This window comes from Dryobates pubescens, chromosome Z, assembly GCF_014839835.1.
Source record: "Dryobates pubescens isolate bDryPub1 chromosome Z, bDryPub1.pri, whole genome shotgun sequence".
NCBI lineage: Eukaryota > Metazoa > Chordata > Aves > Piciformes > Picidae > Dryobates > Dryobates pubescens.
Window position 1 is genome coordinate 38,136,556 of NC_071657.1, and position 18,033 is coordinate 38,154,588.

General features: G+C 44.2%; 1 protein-coding gene across 1 annotated transcript in view; it reads left to right on the forward strand.

Annotated features, from left to right (window-relative positions):
- Positions 1-18,033, forward strand: part of ABCA1 (ATP binding cassette subfamily A member 1) — a 97,928-nt gene that overhangs the window by 52,099 nt on the left and 27,796 nt on the right. Inside the window, exons 8-12 of the mRNA XM_054179013.1 lie at positions 7,758-7,844; positions 12,258-12,498; positions 13,017-13,156; positions 13,837-13,953; positions 17,074-17,262. Of these exons, the coding sequence (XP_054034988.1) occupies positions 7,758-7,844; positions 12,258-12,498; positions 13,017-13,156; positions 13,837-13,953; positions 17,074-17,262 (774 nt within the window). The remainder of the gene's footprint in view (positions 1-7,757; positions 7,845-12,257; positions 12,499-13,016; positions 13,157-13,836; positions 13,954-17,073; positions 17,263-18,033) is intronic.

Sequence of the window (18,033 nt, forward strand, 5' to 3'; positions counted from 1 at the left end):
TAACAGCTCTAAAACTGTCCCTGCAACAAAGATGGGCTGATTGAAAAGGAGTGGCTGCAAGCAGTTTCTTGCATTCGGTTAGATGTATATGCATGCATTTACTTTAAATCACTGAGATGCTAGAGTTTTGGGGACCAAATGAGATGAAAGTTGCCAGCTATAGAACAAGTCATTATCAGTCATATGGACCATCTGGAGGCTCAGTCTTGCTTTTCTCACTTACAGATGTCTTTACAACTTAGCTGACAGAAAGAGCTATTGAGTGTATTTGCATTGTTCACTATTGTTTGTTGGTAAAAGAAAGCAGTTGTAAGCCACTTAGTGGCACTGGGCAACAACAAAGTGGTTTAAGACCTTATGTGCAGTTTTGGTGGACATCTGAAGAGCTGGCTTGTGATCTTGGCTTCAGAGAAAAAAACTTGAGTCCAGAAGCCAGCAGTTCCAAACCTGCTGTGTATTGTGCACTGTCTTGTGAAGGTCTGCAATTTTCTTAAGAAAAATATCACAGGCTACTCTTGTTAAGCTTCTGGAATGTATTAGTGAGTTAAACAAAAAAAAAACAACTGGCTTCAATGTGGTCAGGCAAAATGAATAAATTAACTCTAGGATGAGGATCACCACATTTGAAACTAGTGTCTTTAAAGGCTAAGAAGTGCCTTGACCTGCAGTAACATCTCTGAACAAAGAGAACTTTCTGTTCATGAACAAAAGAGGTTTTGACATAGCTTGTAATTAAAGGCACTGTGGGTCACATTTTGGACATGCATACTGAAGATAGCATGCACTGTATCTACTACAGAGCGTGTAAACCAATGAGAACAATGTGCCAGTGATTTAATTTTATTTTTGTGTGCTTAGTGTCCTTGATGTACTTCACAGCATGGCATTTCACTAAGGGTCAAATCAAAGGCAGGTACACAACAATCCAGAGACAGGTTTTTGGCTCATGTAAATGTGATCTGGCCTCCACTGTTTACAACATTCTGTGCTTTATATAGAGGTTGCATCTTAATATGGTAGTCAGTACAAATGGAGTGAAAAGGACTTGCACCCTTGTGCAAGAAATATGTAAATTCAACACCACCGACTTGAGTAATAAAATAGGAGCTTTTGCCACTCGAGTATCTGGGCAGTAGAGTGCCTATAGTTTCTTTAACTACCTTAATCCAGAAGACTCAGGCCAGCATCCACCTGCTTGTTCCTGCCCCTCTATGTTGGTGGTTTTGTTCCATCTGCAAGATAATGCAGTACCTTACATCATGGAATTGATCCTGATTAAAAGTATCTGACCTGATCGTACGCTTACACAAACATTTGAAGTGGAGTGTGCAAGACTGAGAAACCAGTGGTAAGGATGTGCATGGGGGGCTGAGACCCTGACATCAACACCTGCTTCTGCTGGCTTAAAGTGAGTGTACATTTGCAGCCTGAGGGGAAACATAAGTGTTCTGGGTATCTCACAACAGAACAGTAATTCTTAGCCAACTTTGGACAGAGCAGTTTTAACAAGGAAATCAGATTCCATGTAAGGTGAAATGCACAAGCTCTAAATGTCGCAGCACTGTTAAGAAAGTTTTGGGGTTAGTGATGTATTTTTCCCTTTAAAAAGAGTTTTCTTTCATATCTGCACATCAGTTCCATCCAGAACAGCTTGAGCATTTGCCCAGAGTGCAGTAGTACACTTTAGACAAAGAAGGGACTTCTAATTAAAATTTTCTGCTGGAATTTCTAGTTCTGCCGTTGATCCATTGTATGACTTCAATTTAGTCTGCTCTGCAGGATGACAAAACAGAGCCAAGCACATAAAGGCAGGGTAGGGAGTCTAAAGTATGTTTCTTTATTCTTTATTATGCAAGAAACTCTTTGGGGTGGGCTGATTAGATCAAAAAGCAGCAAAACACCTGGGAGTGATCACAGAACACCAAGACAGAGCATCAGCTTTCCTTCTTGACTGAGTATTCACTCCACTAAAAGCAACAAGTGTTTAGAAAAGTAACACTCCTTTTCTCAGGACCTAACATCTTTATCCACTCTCTGAAGCCTTTTGGTCAACAATAAATACTACAGGGCGTATGACATCTTGTATGAGCCCCTTGTGTACTCATCTTCTTGAGGTTTGCTTTATACTGGGTGTAGTCAGTGAAACTGAGGCAGGAGAAGGTGGCTTAAGAGCAGCAGTGAAATGGTACCTCTAATTGCATGCACAAAAACTTCTTTTTTTTTTTTGTTTGTTTGTTTTGTTTTGTTTTCTCCCTGTAGTAAGCCAGCAGCTGAAGAACTGCACAGTCTGGGGAAAATTACAGGCACCTTAGTTAGCAAGAGTGAGCAATGGTAGTAAGTCAGGTGTCCCACTGGACAGGTGGCGTGGTGGCCAGGGACTGTCTTATATCATGAAAATACCTGTCTGTGGGACAATTTTCCCTTTGCAAATCTCCCCAGTTTTGAAATTATTTGGAGAAAGGTTAATGACAAAGACTACTCTGACCAGTCCTGTGGGATTTCATATCTGCAGCACTGCCTAAGGAGGGCTTATTTCCAGTGGTGTGGCTCTGTAATAAGCTGTAAACACATTGTGGCTTCTGTACTGTAGTGGTCCTTGGAGTGTGGGTAAGCATGTGAAAATCCAATTGCTTTTTCTTCCTTCCCTCATATTATGGGTGGTATTTTGTCATATGGCTAGCATGAGCCAAGTATTGAATAATAAATACATTCCCATTGAAAAATGGCTTTAGAAAAGGTCTTTTAATGTAAATACATGCTGCAACTGACTTTGTGGCTTTCCTTGTTCTTTTGAGAGTGTTTTCAGTCAAACACAATGATATCATGCTTTTAAGCAGCTGTGCTTTGGGACTTCCACTCCCAGGAAACAAAAGCAGAAGCTTGAAGCACATGATTATTTTTTTCTGCAAAGCTCAGTGTAAAGTTTCTGCTAAGATCAGTATAAATTTGTAATAACTTTTTTAAAGCAAACGTGGCAGAGTAGTCTCAGGAAGTAAAACCAACTAGCAGTATGATGCAGACAGTGGCTGAATTTTGTTATGACCTCCCAACTCTTCAAACTTATGATTTCTCCTGCACTTTAAAACAGATTTGTCCATCCCTTCTAGCAGGAGCTGACAGGTGGGATAACTCGAGGCTTACCTTGACTGTGCAGTCAGTTCTAGTCATCTCAAATATTTGAGTCTTGTAGCATGCACCTATAAGAATAGAGAGTCCATCCAGTCCAATCTGTATTTCAAGAGTATTATGATGATGACAGCTCCAAAAGACATGTCTAGTGGAAGTCTTGACTTGCCAGCTACTAGCACAGTGATTGTGCAGGTAGTACCTATAAGAACTTTGTCTTTCAATCGTGTGCTTAGAACAAGTGATGCTTTTGCACCATTTCATCAGATAATGAGTTCTTGCCTACCCGCTCCTTAGTCCTTGATGTGTGCACACAACCAGTGAAGACATTCTAGCAGTGGAACAAATCTTAACTGGAGCTGCCCTGAATCTAGAGAGCTCTTCAGACTGTAATGAACTACTTATGTAATGAATTAATGAAAGGAAGTTGTAGACAGGTGGGGATTGGTCTCTTCTCCCAGGCAACCAGCACCAGAACAAGAGGACACAGTCTCAAGCTGTGCCAGGGGAAGTTTAGGCTTGAGGTGAGGAGAAAGTTCTTCACAGAAAGAGTTGTTGGCCATTGGAATGTGCTGCCCAGGAGGGAGGTGGTGGAGTCACCGTCCATGGAGGTGTTCAAAAAAGGATTGGATGTGGCACCTGAAGCCATGGTTTAGTTAGTCATGAGGTGTTGGGTGATAGGTTGGACTTGATGATCTCTGAGGTCTTTTCCAACCTTATTGACTCTATGATTAATGAGACACTGCAAAGAGTTATTTTCCAGGGAAATTCATGACATGCTTATCTGTACAAAGATGACTGGCCACTTATGACTGATTTTTATCATTGCCTGCTGAGATACTTGTGAGTGGCTTCCTGCATAGGCTTTAGGGTGCAAAGTATGATGGTAAAGAAAGCAAAAATCCATTCATAACAATCACATAGTAGCAAGTTCTTGTGAGAAACAGACTTGGAGTGCCATGGACTTACTACAGAAGAAAGATCAGGGTGGTGGGCTGTCCCATGCTTCAGGGTGAGATTTGCAGGTTCCTTGAATTGCCTAAGACTGGCACACTGGGTCAGACCAAATTCATGTTCAGCTCTATGCACCAAGTACTAGTCTAGCAGTGGCCCATAATGGAGGCATGCAAAATAATGCAGACACGGGGCAAGTATGTAGTAAGGTTTCCTCAATGCAACATACTGTCACTAGCTTGCAACTCAGCAGTTCTCAGCTGCTGCTGCTGGGATCTTGTTATTTTATAGCACTTGGAAATTTTTTTTCTTTAATGAATTCCTTCTAAAGCGTTCTGCAACTCACACTTTCAGCACTGGATACAATCTATTGAATTTCTGCATTTTGACTGTTTGGTGTGCAGTAGTTCCTGTGGTTTGGTTTAAATTGATCTTTTCACTAGAAGTCCTCTAGTTCTGTATGATGAAGTGCAGTGAGAAATCATCCCCTGTTCCCATTCTCCATCCTATTTCTGGTTCTACAGATCTGTCAAAAGTTCAATTTGTCATTAAAGACTCCATTGGAAGAACTGTGGTCTATTGTTCTTCCTTCAGAAGCCATTCTTACATTGAGTCATACTTCTGGCCTTTTTCTATGCTTCTGTTCCCTTCAGAGATGGAGGACCCAAAACTGCACATATTAGTTGATAACCAGGATTGCGTCATGGATTCATATTCATGTTCATCTGTCTTATATGGGTTAAACTAAGGTCTCCCTTTTTTGAGTGGCAGTAGCTTATTCAGAGCCATCAGAAAGTACATAGAATACATAGAATAAACCAGGTTGGAAGAGACCTTCAAGATCATCGCATCCAACCCATCAACCAATCCAACACCACCTAAACAACTAACCCACGGCACCAAGCACCCCATCAAGTCTTCTCCTGAAAACCTCCAATGATGGTGACTCCACCACCTTCCCCAGCAGCCCATTCCAATGGCAAATCACTCTCTCTGTATAGAACTTCTTCCTAACATCTAGCCTGAACCTCCCCTGGCACAGCCTGAGACTGTGTCCTCTTGTCCTGGTACTGGCTGCCTGGGAGAAGAGACCAACATCCGCCTGTCTACAACCTCCCTTCAGGTAGTTGTAGAGAGTAATAAGGTCACCCCTGAGTCTCCTCCAGGCTAAGCAACCCCAGCTCCCTCAGCCTCTCCTCGTAGGGCTTATGTTCCAAACCCCTCACCAACTTTGTTGCTCTTCTCTGGACTCGTTCCAGCAAGTCAACATCCTTCCTAAACTGAGGGCCCAGAACTGGACACAGTACTCGAGGTGCAGCCTAACCAGTGCAGTGTACAGGAGCAGAATGACCTCCCTGCTCCTGCTGGCCACACTGCTCCTGATACAGGCCAGGATGCCATTGGCCCTCTTGGCTGCCTGGGCACACTGCAGGCTCATGTTCAGTCTACCGTTGACCAGCACCCCCAGGTCCCTCTCAGCCTGACTGCTCTCCAGCCACTCTGACCCCAGCCTGTAGCTCTGCATGGGGTTGCTGTGGCCAATGTGCAGAACCCGGCACTTGGATGTGTTAAATCTCATGCCGTTGGACTCTGCCCATCTGTCCAGCCTGTCGAGGTCCCTCTGCAGAGCCTCTCTACCCTCCAGCAGATCAACTCCTGCCCCCAGCTTGGTGTCGTCAGCAAATTTACTGATGATGGACTCAACGCCCTCATCCAGATCATCAATGAAGATGTTAAAGAGCACGGGGCCCAGTACTGATCCCTGGGGCACACCACTAGTGACTGGCTGCCAGCTGGATGTGGCACCATTCACCACCACTCTCTGGGCTCGGCCCTCCAGCCAGTTCCTAACCCATCGCAGTGTGCTCCCATCCAAGCCATGGGCTGACAGCTTGGCCAGGAGTTTGCTATGGGGAACGGTGTCAAAGGCCTTGCTGAGGTCTTCTCCCTACATTCTTTATTTTACAGCACCAAAAATTTCATCTGGCTCTTTATAACGGTGTGTCAGCATGAGTCTTCACTAATCCTTTGCATTTGGCTTTTGACTTTTCACTGTTCTGAACCAATGAATATCATCAGAAAATTCTTCCTCATCTACTCTGTCCCTGAATCACCTCTGAATACAGTGAACAGTCATAGAGCGTAGAGCTTGATGAGGTGTATGAAGCTGAACAAGCACATCTACTATTACGTACAAACCTTGGACTATCTACCTTGTATTGTTGCTGAAGTGGTAGTGCAGCTGTGTAACTTTGGTATTTGCCAACTATATTTCTTTAAATATGTCTTGAAGTTGTAAGTCTGTGGGGAGATTGAATTGCTTTTCTTTTAGCCCTAGTGATGTGGTTTTAATTTATTCAAACTCTAAGGACTGTGTTTGGTAGAAATCCCTCCCTGAATTTGCAACTGGTTTTGCAGCAGGCATTAGCTATGTGCTCAGAAAAGTTAGCTGGGTTTTGAATGCTCCAGCAGATCAGTGGAATGTAGACCCACCAAATAATTAAGGTTGAAGAAGATGTTTGACATCATAAAATCCAACCAGGACAGTACCCATTTGCATCAGCTGTCACTGACCAGGCAGGTCTATCACCCTCCAGCAAATCAACTAGACCAAGTGAAAGCCTCTAGACTTCATTCCAGGAAAGTTGCAAAAATGAAAAGCTGCAGGCCAGAAGTGTGTTAAAATCAAGTGGTTTGTCTGTTCCTCTGAGTGTCACAATGCTGTAACTTTACCATGCTTTCAAATGCTGCAATTTGTAGCTGCTAACATACAATCTTTCAAAGTTATTTTAATCTTAATTTCTTTGAAACAAGAATTGTGTTCAAATGTTTCCTGTGCAAGATCATTCAGATACGCGAACAAAAGGGAAGAGGAACCTTGCAAACTAAATCTTAGCCCTACTAATTACATGTAGAGCAAATGGAAACAAGGAGCTGTCTTCAATGTGACTCCCTGCAAGAGCAAATAGTTTCCTGAAATCTGTGCTTTCCAATTCCAGAAATTTGTCAGTCTTTCTTCTGTGATGAAGGCAAATGTCAGATGCTTCATGGAAGCTGATTGTTTTAAACCATGCCCTTGGTTGAGATAGAAAGCAGCAAGGTATCACAGTATCACCAAGGTTGGAAGATCATTGAGTCCAACCTGTCACCACAGACCTCATGACTAGACCATGGCACCAAGTGCCACATCCAATCCCCTCAGGTGTGATGGGAGGGTTTGAGTGATAAAGACAATATATACTGCAGCAGGAGTTCTGTGTATCTGAGCTAGTATCCCTAGAGTCTCACTGAAAGCTTGCATAGATTTTATATCCCCTTCTCAGCACTGTCTTGCAAATTCTCAGGTCTGTCCTGTATGCTGTGCTCATCTTGTGACCTGCAATGCAAGCCATCCTTTGCGCTGTAACTCTGGGGGCATTCATTTAGCATTTTATTGGGACGGTTCTGGTTCCTCTATACCTATACCTGTGAGGAAGGAAGGGATGTCCACACTGCACTGTGGGTTGCCAGAGCCCATGGTATTTTAAGCTCAAGGTTGCACAAAAAGCCAGTTCTGTCACAAAAGCGGTCTGCCATGTGAATGGTTTTTACTACTCTCCTTTACAGGAAGGTTTACAAGAGTTTAATTTCTTTGTGCCTTGCAGTGACTTCTAGTTTCCTTTTCTGTCTCCCTGCAGAGACAATTTTCTTTCAATTCGTCCTTGCAAGACCTGTCAGAAACTGTGGAAACTTTGAGAGAGAGCCTCGGGAAACTCGTTAAAGAGGTAAGTACCTTCATGTCAGGAGATCACATCACCGTTGTGGCTCTATTAGCATGCAGCTGAGTTCAAGAAGCACAAGTCCCCTTGGTGCAACTCAAAGTCAATCCCTGGCTTGTTTTGGAAATTCCTTCTGTCCTATAGCTGTTCTGCATGTGTCAGTAGAGGCAGCATGTGCTTTGTAACCCCTTGGCACTTCAAGTTACAAAAACTAGAGGAATTTATTAGATTTGTGGTTCTCTTGGGAGGAACAGGAATTAAAAATGTTTTCTGTGGGGTTTGCCCTCTCAGCGGTGGTGCAGCTGTTGGGATTGCAGTACATCTGCTGCCCAACAATGCCTTGCAAACTGTGTGTGGAAATTTGCCGCCTTTCTATTTTTTTCCACTGGATTGCCAAACATACCAGGATTATTGCTTGATTTATTTACTGGACTCTGGACATGGTGAGGGTATGGCACGTGGAGATATTGCGGCTGCTTTAATCTAAATTAGTAGCTATAGGCTACTGTTTGGTCTTTATTTAACTTCTTTGGGCAGAGATTGCTTTCTGGTCCTTGTTGGACACTTCAATGCAGTAGAACCAACAGTGGTTGAAAAAGGCCCTGGCAAAACATAAATAGCCATTTGCAGGGGCAAAATTACTTTATAGACACTGCAAGTATTTGCTTTTGCAGGTGAAATGATGGATGATTTAAAAAAAAAAAAAAAAAAAAAAAAAAAAAAGCAGCAGCACTGTATGCCTAGCATGAGTCAGAATTCAAAAAATGAGGGTTTTTTTTAGCCAGAAACTTAACTTAGTTGCTTTTCAACTGGATGTGACTTTGAAGTGCTGCTACTAGGCAAAAACATTCTCTCCCTGAAGCAGAAATCACAACCATCTAAACTAAACAATGCTGCCGCCTCCTCCCCGCCGCTTTGCTAGTCTTCCGTCTTCGCATCAGAGCGAGAGAGCTTGGAGCTGTGAACGGCAGTAACCTCTGAGAGCATGCACAAGCGCGGGTCACTTCAGGTTAGCGTGTGCTCCACTCCCACAGAGGGGCAGCTGCCGGGAGCCAGCACCGTGCCAGCCAACAATTCCGGGCACGCATCGCTCCTCGAGTCCCACAACCTGCCACCGGGACCCATTTACAGTGAAATTAAGATGATTCCAGGATCAGCTTCTGTTAAGACTACGGAACTTTTGCTGCTAGGAGGGAGGCTGCCGTTCAGAGTTTGATTACAGCTGTTTCCCATTGCGTCACTTAATCTTGCCTTTTTTTCTTGTCTGGGATAAAAATAATTGAAACCATGTGATACTTAGTTTGCTGATGTGGCCGAAAATGTCCTGGGGTAATGTGCCTTTTGCTTGGCAGCTGTTTTGGGTAGGACTACCTTTTATTCTACCCTATTGCTGGGCAAACAAAGGGAGCTTTTTCCTCTACATTCAGGGTGAGCTGCTCCAGATGGCTTGACCGAAAGTTACTTCTTATTGTCTGGCAGGCTGATTTCTATGTGAAAAGGAGGGACTAACTCCCTTGTTTCAAAGGGCAGCAGCTTGAGAGGGAGGAGAGAACAATTGTTTGTGCCATGTCTAGGAGCCTTTCTAGCAAGGAATTTTAATTAGAAAATGATCTGAACAAAGTATTTGTCGCTGAGTACAGGGACTGATTGGACCTAGGACCCTGGGCTCCTTAAATCAATCCAGGAGGGCAGATTAAACACCAAGAGTAAGGGCAACTATTAAGGAAAAGAGAGTGAGGTCTAATGTCTGGGAGAAATAGCGTGGCAACCCTTCACACATGAGATACTTGATTCCAGGGGGGTGAACAGAGTTGCTCTGTATGCCAAATTGTGAAATTGCTGGTGCCAAAGGTGAAACAAAGCTCCTTGTTCAGGCTGTTTTAAAATTACGTGTAGAATGTGGTTGCTAATGCAGTCTCTCTGCAAGATGGTTAAAAACTCTTATGTTCATGGGAGGAATTAACTGTACTTCCTATTTGTTTGTTTGCTCATGTTAAGGAGTTTATGGTACTTCAGCTAAAGCAGCTGAATTTTTTGCTGAGCAAAGATCATCTCTCTTACCTAAGGTATCAGAATTTCCCCAATGTGTCTCTTTGAATTTGGCACTCAAACTGTCACACCTGTAACATAGCCTTGGCCTTTTGGGTGAGGAATCATCAGATACAAAAATCCGTGTAAGCACATGTAAACAAAAGAAGCTATTGTGTGACAATATTTTTCATTCATGGTCCTAGTGCCCTGCCAGTCACCCTGAACCTGTGGAGCTGTTTTGAGTGGCAGCAGTGAATACTGAGGAAATGAAAGTACACTTTAAAGCAGTCACTATGGACATACGTATTGAATCCCCCAGCTTTAGCTATTCTCACAGCTGTCTTTCATCCTATCAATGTGTCATGTGTTTGGTGGAAGCTAAAAATAGAGGCCTCTTGTGTATGTGTCTCATAGTAGCTGTTGTTTGGTATCAATAATTTTTGCCCACAAGTTGGCACATCTGAAGCAGGCACAGTGCTACAGACAGACAAAGAGGGTCAGATTTGCCTCCCAGTGTAAGGCCAGAGACTCTGGTTGTCCTTTCCTTGGGTGAATTTGGACTGTATTGTTCCAGCACACTGTTACTTTCTGCATTGTTGCCTGCTGGCTTTGCCAGCTGTCCTGGACTTTAATTATCTGTGTCCTATTTAAACAATGGTGACAAAACTAATGAACAGTGAGCAAAAAACGCAGATGGTCTTTGACTAAGATATTGTGTCTGAAAGCAGGGCAGTTGGGCCACAGCATCTAAGGTTGTTTCTGAGATGCAGCTCATGATCAATTACAAATAGGTATCTCAGATGCTCTTCTTGCCCTTATTAATTCATGCTGTTGTTATGGACATCAAGAACATCCAAGTTAATGCCATCTTTTATTTCAGTAGCAGATAAGAAATCATATCAAATTCTAGAAGAGACTCAGAAAGGAATAGAGAATCAGCTGTAAGATGCTGCTATGACACTATGGAACTGTAGTTTTGCCATCCTCTTCAATATGGAATACAGATCTAGGCTGTTCCTCTCCAGAAAGGAGTAGCAGAACTGGAAAAAGTTCAGAGAAATGCAATTAGGACATTCAGAAGTGGAATGATTTTCATACAAAGAGCAATAGAGTAGGCTAGTACTTGTTAGCTTGGAAAAGGATTGAGTTTGAATATGACAAAGGTATGTAGTGTTCAGCAGCCCAGAAAAGAGATAGAGATTGAATGTTTACTGTTTCTTCCAGTACAAAAAACATGTCACCAAGCAGCCCACTATAGCAAAGTTAAGATTAGGGGAGAGGAGGTTCTTCAGTGGTGTGTTGGATGCTAAGTACTTATGAGTGTTTAAAATTCACAGAAACTAATTCAAAACAGTCAAAGAAACTAATTGATGTTTAAGAAATAGAAGTTCCCTGAACTGGTAAAAAGCTGGAAGGTTACTTGGGGAAAGTATCCTACATTCTTGATCTTGTCTTATTTTTTGTCCTAACATGCTTACTGTCACCATCACAGAAGTTACTGAGATAGACTTCTAGTCTGTATGGACACACCTCTGCTGATGTTTTTACATATGCAGACAGAATCTGAGAACAATGCTTGAGTACCGCTGAATATGGTAATATTAATGCACTGAGCATCTTGGGATGATGGCCTGGTGCTTTTGTTCGTGACATATTGCAGGTAGATGCTTATGCCAGGCAAATGAGTCTGGAGGTAGCAGTTGTACAAGCAAGTTGTGTGTGGTCATCTCAAGCCTGGTGTCAGGCAAGCTGGGCAGGAGAAGGTTCCTTGCTGTGGTTGGCTGCATACACAGCTCATGTTGTAACCAGGCTACAGGCTGAAGCTGGGCTTGTTTTCAAGGGTCTTCTATGAATGCAGTTGACACTGGAAAAGGAAGGTGCTGGGACAAGGACAAGGTATGACACTACCTAGAAGACAGAACTGGCTGTTTCATGTGGAGTCTTGCTGACCTTGGTTGAAGTGTGCCAGGGCCCCATTCAGTCCCTTGAGCTCCACTCACTTTGTGGTGTTGCTTACTCCCTCCTCTGACTCAAGGGACCCCCCACCTGTAGTGAAGGGACTCCACTGGAATGTGAGCCCTTTTGCAGCCGCAAGGAGAAGCAGCTTTCATGTGAGAGGGCAGGGAGAGCAGAATCCACCCACAGCACTGGAGAAAACTTAGGAATACAGAGCTTGGTGAAGGCCAAGCACTTGTGCATGCACAGAAAAGACCTTCTGCTGTGGCGGGGGCAAATGTGATTTCCTTTGTCATTATGGTTGATGTTCAAGGGGATTCTCATTTGTTTAAAAACAGATGTGTGATTTCAAGCAGAGTGGCAACAGCTTGTCCTTTCTCTAAGCCTATTTCTATAACTGCTTCCACTCTCTTCTCCCACCTCCCCTTCCAGTTGCTGAGCATGAAGAGCTGGAGTGATATGAGGCAAGAGGTGATGTTCCTGACCAATGTGAATGCCTCAAACTCCTCTACACAGATCTACCAGGCTGTGTCACGCATTGTGTGTGGCCATCCCGAAGGCGGAGGTCTCAAAATCAAGTCCCTCAATTGGTATGAGGATAACAATTACAAAGCGCTATTTGGAGGCAACAGCACTGAAGACGATGTGACTAACTTCTATGATAACTCCACAAGTAGGTGTAACTCCAGCTTGGCCTAAGGTCCCATCAACTTAATGGATTTCATTGCCAGTGTTTCCCGAACTCTACAGGTGAAAGGGGTGATCCTAAGGAACAGCATACCTTCCACTGTTGCAGAAAGGCATGTGCACGCCATCTCCTGCACATGCCTTTAACACCAGTGAGGATATCAGCATAGAGGAGATTCCCAGGGGCCCTGTGTAGAATCCATAGAAAAGTCTGCAGTGGGCCTGCAGCGGGCCGGTAGCAAGGCTGTGAAAGCAGCACAGAACTAGTTGTGTAGCCCTCAGTGATGGAGGCTACCTGTGTGCTCCACGTTTGCTGAGCAGACCCCTGAAGCATGTGCTGAAAGGGGCTTTTGTGGAGCTTTGTAGTAGAGGAGGACTTCTGTTTTCTGGCAAATGCTGTGCTTTCATCTGTAACTGTCCTTGAAGCCCATATAAGTGGGGCATATTCTTTCTGCAGCTGTCACCATGCCATTCAGTCACTCACCCTTGTCTTTTCCTCCTCAGCACCCTACTGCAATGAGCTGATGAAGAACCTGGAATCCAGCCCACTTTCCAGGATTATCTGGAGGGCTTTGAAACCCTTGCTGATTGGGAAGATCTTATACACTCCAGATACACCAGCCATAAGGAAGGTCATGAGTGAGGTAACTGGCCCTATTTCTGGTATGTCAAATGAGGTATGTCCTCTGGCTGTGCAGCTTAGCTGCTCTGGTGTTAAATTGGGCCCAAACACAAGCCTGGAAAGGATTGCCTGCAAAGCACAGCCAACCTAGGCTCTCACTTCCCATACATTCGCTTTTGAAGGCTCAAGGGGAAAAGCCCAGGCTGAGTTCTATTTCTAGATTAGTCTGGAAGCTTTTCTGGTGGTGCCTTTTGATTATCTGTAAGCTTTGTATTCCCTAGGGAAGGCCTTGATAGGTCTCCAGGTGTCCTTTCTCTCTTCCAGTGCAGACTGCTTGGTGGATCCTTAGTAATTTCTGATTGTAGTTTACGTAATGTGCTCTCTACTTCTCTACTCTATGTTCCATAAGCAAGGCTTTTCTAGAGCATGGGGAGGAGCTACCTTGGTGTGTCCTTCATCTCCAAGATATTAATTCCCAACCAAGCCTGGAAAGACAGTGCTCAGCCACAGGCATCTACACTCCCTATTGTTTTCTTTCCAAGTGCTTCAGATTTTCACTGCTGTGGTCCTTGCAGAAATTTAGCTGCTGTTTAAATATAAGCAACACCAAGTACTTCACTTGACAGGTCAATGCTCCCTCTCAGTCTCCAGTGGATCTCTGCCAGCTTTTGGAAATGACTTTCCTCTCCTCTTTGCCGACAGGTGAACAGGACGTTCCAGGAGCTGGGTGTGTTTCGTGACCTCGGGGGTATGTGGGAGGAGATAAGCCCGAAGATTTGGATGTTTATGGAAAGCAGTCAGGAAATGGATCTCATTCGGGTCAGTATCCAGAGTCGCCACTGTTGCCTTCTGCAATAAGTGATGAAATAATTGTTTTAGATGGTACTTCAGTGCTGAACTGGACAGATAAATAGAGTGGATGGGACCATTTGTTGAAACTGTAGCACCTTGCTCTGTGCTTGGCATTCCTTGCTTTGTGTAACAACATGCTGCAAATGGGAGCAGTGTGTGTTTTAACACCCGTTTCTAATATGCCTCAGTGGGGAAATGGGCTGTTTCTAAGCTGTTTCTTCCAGAGCTTCACTAATGTGATATGAGGATCTACCTTGGTGTTTTTAAAAACTGGGAACCTGTAGGGTTGATGACATGTTCAGCAGCCACTGCTGTGCACTTCTCCACAATGGTGCTCTCCTGACAGCAGCAGAGTGAAACGAGCAGTTGTATACCTAGATCAGATCCTGAAAGGTGCCAGGTGGCCTCAGGCCCTGTTTGGTACAGTATGTGTTGAATGATTTTCATGCTAGAGCTGAACCTAGAAGCCTGGCAGTAATCTGGCACAAATCTTGTAAAAACTTAATTTGGAGTTGCATGGTATGGTTAATTTAATAATGCTTGGGTGCTCATGGGGAAAAAAGCAAACATCACCCTATGGCTGATTGCTTCATAACATGCCATGCATACTGGAACATGAAAAAGGGCTGGGAGTCTCGTTCAGATTTGACATGCTTTCTGCCAGCATGTTGGCTCCCCAGAGCGTTGTGCCAGGTGTTAGCCCTGCATTTCTGGGGTATTACCTGCCCAAGTGTTCACTGTTGCTTCCCTCAGGTGCAGCTCTTGAGGGGGTTTATCTCTCCACCATGTGCTAATGTCTTTGGACACACAGTGATGTAAAACTGGATTGCACAACAAAGAAACAGTTGTAGAGTAGCTTGTCTCTGCAAGACAGCTGGCTGAATGTCACAGTGCAGCTGTTATAAAGGGCCCTCCCCAGGTCTTTTAAGCCTTGAACTTAATTTCTTGTTTACCCCAATGTAATACTGTGCTTGAATGTCTGTGACCTGTCCTATTGCACTTCCCCAGCAACATGACATACCACAGGGTCAGAGACATCATTTGCATCACTCCTGTGCCTTTATTGGCTTTGCTGAAGCTAATTTTATAGATTTTGGCACCAAAGAGGTGAGAATTTGGGACACCAACTGTAAATCAGACCATTTGCTACAGAATCACAGAATCTCACAGAATCACCAAGGTTGGAAGAGACCGCAAAGATCATCAAGTCCAACCTGTTACCACAGACCTCATGACTAAACCATGGCACCAAGTGCCATGTCCAAGCCCCTCTTGAACACCTCCAGGGATGGTGACTCCACCATCTCCCTGGGCAGCCCATTCCAATGGCTAACAACTCTCTCAGTGAAGAACTTTCTCCTCACCTCAAGCCTAAACTTCCTCTGGTGCAGCTTGAGACTGTGTCCTCTTGTTCTGGTGCTGGTTGCCTGGGAGAAGAGACCAACCCCCTCCTGGCTACAACCACCCTTCAGGTAGTTGTAGACAGCATGGACAAAGTCAAAAGTTTGGATATTGGTCTTGAGGCTGTGTCCTTATACTGCTGGTTGTAATTTTTTTAACTTTCTTTAATGAGCTTTTTGGGTTTATATTTTGTTCTTCTTATTAAGCCTGCTGCCTCTGGTATTTTATTCTTTATTTTACCAACAGCCTGGTTTTCTCCTCTGTACTGGCACAGTAGGAGGGGTTCATTTTTGCCACCAATTACAGTTCACAGATGCAGGAGTACCTCACTGTCAGTGCCTGGGCAGCATTCCATTCAGTTCAGAGGTGCAGCATGGATCAGTTGTACATGAATAAGCTGTTTGTGGCTCCTTTCAAGAAGGAGATTGGTCCTTTGCTGTTTGTTAGCCACTGAGGCCACTGTGCTGCTGGGTGACTGGTCATCACCTTCCCACTTTCCTGGTTTTGCAATCTCTTTGTCATATTGCTTTCTGCTGATAAAGGGGAAAATGCTTTACTTGCCCATCGTTGACACACCCAGACAGCTGCTAATGAAGCTGCTAACTTCAGGGAGGGCATGTGCCCCTGGAGTTAAGGAGCTTTAATGTTGCTGTTGAGCATGATGACATGAAGCCCCTTCTCTGCAGACAGTCCTTCCTGCTGGAGATGGTGGTGCAAGCCAAACTCAGAGGAGACAGCAGCACAGATGATCACTGTTTGGTTGGATTTCCCTTTTGCATGTTCTGCTTTGCCAGTTTGGTCTATTCTGTTATCCCAGTTAACATTACTGTTGGTTTGGCATTTTTTTTTTAATTGTGTGAGCCATTGCTTTCTGGTTTGCTGTTTACAGCAGATCTTGGTGAGTTTGTTACCTTTCAGCTTCATTCTTTATTCTGGCAGAAAATCCATTTCTTTTTTTTTTTTTTTTTTTTGAAACATTTTCCTTACCTTCAGTTCAACTGTGCCTTTCACAGTTAATGCTCCCCTCTTGCCTACTCTATTGTCTGCCCAGAGGACTGGTTTGTGCTTCTACTTGGACTGCACTTGTGTAGGGCCTGTTGTGAGGCCATAGCCTGTTTCCAGGAAGCTAGTAGTTAAACAAGGTGAAAAAAACGCTGTCCCAGACAGGAGAACAGAGAAGCAGGACATGATGGCTGCTTCAGCCAGTCCTGATGGTGCAGTAGCAAAACATGTCAGAAAAGCCACCCAGTCCATGGTGCTGGTATTTCTACTTGGCACTGCTGCCAGCCACAGCCTCTCTCCATCCCAGATGGGAGCAGAGCTTGACAACCACCAGCAGCCAAATGTATTTCTCCTGAACACCTTGCTATGCTCTGTTGTGCTGGTGCAAGACCTGTTTGTGTCTGTCTGTGGCTCTCTGCTGCCCTCTTTCTGGGAGAGAGTTGGCAGAACACAGGCAGCCAGCCTGCCTGCAGAGCACACTCGATAGTATAGCTATACCCGGGGAGACATAGGCTTTGCAAGGAAGGACATTCCTCACCATGCTGATCTCAGTATGGCAAAAGGCCTCTCTCTGCACCTTTAAAAAATACATTTTCCATAGTAATACTCTTTTTCTTGATTATGGAGGAGATCTAACATTCATTCTCAAGAACTATTTCTCCTTTGAAAACAAAATGCCTGCAGACGCTGCTGAAAGGGAAAGCTCTCTGGGACCTGCAGTTGCCAGCTTCCAACTGGACAGTGGAGGATGTTGCCCGTTTCTTGTCAAACCATCCAGAGGACCTTGAGACAGCAAATGGCTCAGTGTATACCTGGGTAGATGCCTTCAATGAAACAGACCGGGCTATCCAGACCATCTCCAGCTTTATGGAGGTGAGAACTTGCTAGTATGGGCAGGGAGATGGGGGAGGGCAGCAGCTTGATCTCCACCTGCATGTCAGGGTGTTCCTGGAAAGGGAAGATAAATGTTCCTTGGTCCATTTTCTGTAAAATGACAAGGTTTTAGTAGGCCTGAGTGCTCAGCATGTTAGAAAATATCATTTATTCAGGTGCCTGAACACAGATCCTGGAACATAACTGTAGGCCATGTCACTGTCTGGCTTTGGCGGCTGCATGTGGTTTCCAATTCGGCTGCTACTGGGTGACTGAAAGATGCTGCTTGCTTCGCTGTGTAACAGCTCGTATTGTGATCTAGAGGTACAGCTGGGAACTGTGATGAAGCTAGCAGATACTTTAAACTAAGGAAGACATAGTGAATAATGAAATTTGTTCTACTTGTTAGTTGATCACCTTGGCAGATTAGTGCAAACAGAAACAGACTGTGGCCTGTTGGCCTTAATCCAAAGCCTTGGGTTGTCTCCACTGTTTTTTTCAGAGGCTTTGAGTCAGACTTGGTTTATTGATAACAGAAAGTAAAATATTATCAATGGAAAATGATACTTGGATGGGATCCTGTAGCTAGTACTGTAGTCCTAACCAACCCTTTATCCAGAAAATACCTTGCTGAGATATATCTCAGTGATACATTTGACTGGCAGATGACCATAAAGCAGGAAAAATGACATCTGTAGCAACTTACTGAGTACTTAAAATGAGCTATTGCAAAGCAGTCCAGTGCTGCAGCCTTTTCTTGCCCATGGCATT